General features: G+C 32.1%; 1 protein-coding gene across 1 annotated transcript; it reads right to left on the bottom strand.

The window, feature by feature from the left end:
* Positions 1-391: 391 nt before the first annotated feature.
* LOC122576878 (putative fatty acyl-CoA reductase CG5065) lies at positions 392-1204 on the bottom strand. The gene is made up of 3 exons (XM_043747752.1): positions 944-1204; positions 597-851; positions 392-528 (listed from the first exon to the last, which is right to left on the bottom strand). The coding sequence occupies exons 1-3, from the start codon at positions 1117-1119 to the stop codon at positions 450-452; spliced, it is 510 nt and encodes a 169-aa protein (XP_043603687.1). The 5' UTR covers positions 1120-1204; the 3' UTR covers positions 392-449.
* Between the last annotated feature and the right edge of the window lie 6 nt (positions 1205-1210).

The raw sequence follows: 1210 nt of genomic DNA, 5'->3' as shown, positions 1-1210 counted from the left end.
AAAGTGAGCAACCTTTAGAACTAATGAAGGATTCTTAGAAAAGTTTTACTTTAGAACTATCTTATTTTACAATATACTTACACTCTATCATCATTGTTTATTGTTCAGTAGACTTTTCAATGATAAATTATTATTGTCAACGAATAACTATGTCGTAACTTTTGTTTGGTGGAGGATGATACAGGATTTTGTCATTATTATGTTGTCCTTATAATGGAAAAATGTTCATATTCAGTGAGCAGATGAATTGCTTACAGCTCTGAAATTATGTGCGTATAAATGCGTGCATTCATATTAAAGTTTTATAAAAAAAACAAGCAATGTCCTAAGTGGATTTATTTAGAAAAGAAACGAGTGAAAGGACCAAATGAAAAGGATGTTGAATCACTTCTTCATAAAACTGTATTTATACTTCTTTGCTTTAAACAGAAGAAATAACTTTCAAATAGTCAGTACACGATACAGTATATTATCCATAGTAAGATCATTATACCAGACATTTTTGTGATCTGATGTATCCAGTACAACCTGAAATAACCAAAAATGTATGTATTTATATTATTTCCTATTTTTTTAGAAGATATTTTTAAACGCACCTTGATAATCGTTGTCGGGCTGTTGAATTAAAGTCTTCTTTCAGAATAAATTTCCTAATTCCCATCAGATTACTTGCAACGTATTTCTCCCAATCCATATCTCGTAAATCTAGTTTGACCATATCGCTGTCGTTCAACATTTTCACTTTTCTCATCAAATCGGAACAGTTATCCCTTTGGAAAGTCCATTCGTGCAGAGCGAAATATGCTGTCGCTGTAAACAGCTTATTGCCATTTCGGAGAAGTTTCATCATTCTAAAATATCAGTTTTACTTTTATTATAGATGAAGACAGAGATTATCCCAGAAAGATTGTTCTCGTTGTTCGAGGATCGATTGAATACTCACATTGGTTTACTACCTCGAAGTCTTAAAAACATATCTATAATGAACGCAAGCAAAATATGCGGAATTACACTCCGAACGTTGTAAACATATCTATTAGCTATCATTGGACAACCCGGGTACCACAGCGTATCGTTCAGTGGGGTTTCTATGCTACATTTTACAACGGCATCTCTCATCTGACCACAACTTGCCAATTGAAACAATTACATTTGTATTATTAATTAATCGAATTACGCTTAAAGTAAAGTTTATTATTATCCAAGTATC

This window comes from Bombus pyrosoma, linkage group LG17 (assembly GCF_014825855.1).
Source record: "Bombus pyrosoma isolate SC7728 linkage group LG17, ASM1482585v1, whole genome shotgun sequence".
Classification (NCBI taxonomy): domain Eukaryota; kingdom Metazoa; phylum Arthropoda; class Insecta; order Hymenoptera; family Apidae; genus Bombus; species Bombus pyrosoma.
This window is presented reverse-complemented; position numbering and strand designations above follow the sequence as displayed.

Excerpts from the sequence above, each read along its gene's own strand:
- LOC122576878 (XM_043747752.1), bottom strand. The coding sequence starts at position 1,119 with ATGAGAGATGCCGTTGTAAAATGTAGCATAGAAACCCCACTGAACGAT. Across the intron at positions 852-943 it reads CTTCGAGGTAGTAAACCAAT|AATGATGAAACTTCTCCGAA; the intron begins GTGAGTATTCAA and ends CTGATATTTTAG. Across the intron at positions 529-596 it reads GCCCGACAACGATTATCAAG|GTTGTACTGGATACATCAGA; the intron begins GTGCGTTTAAAA and ends TGGTTATTTCAG.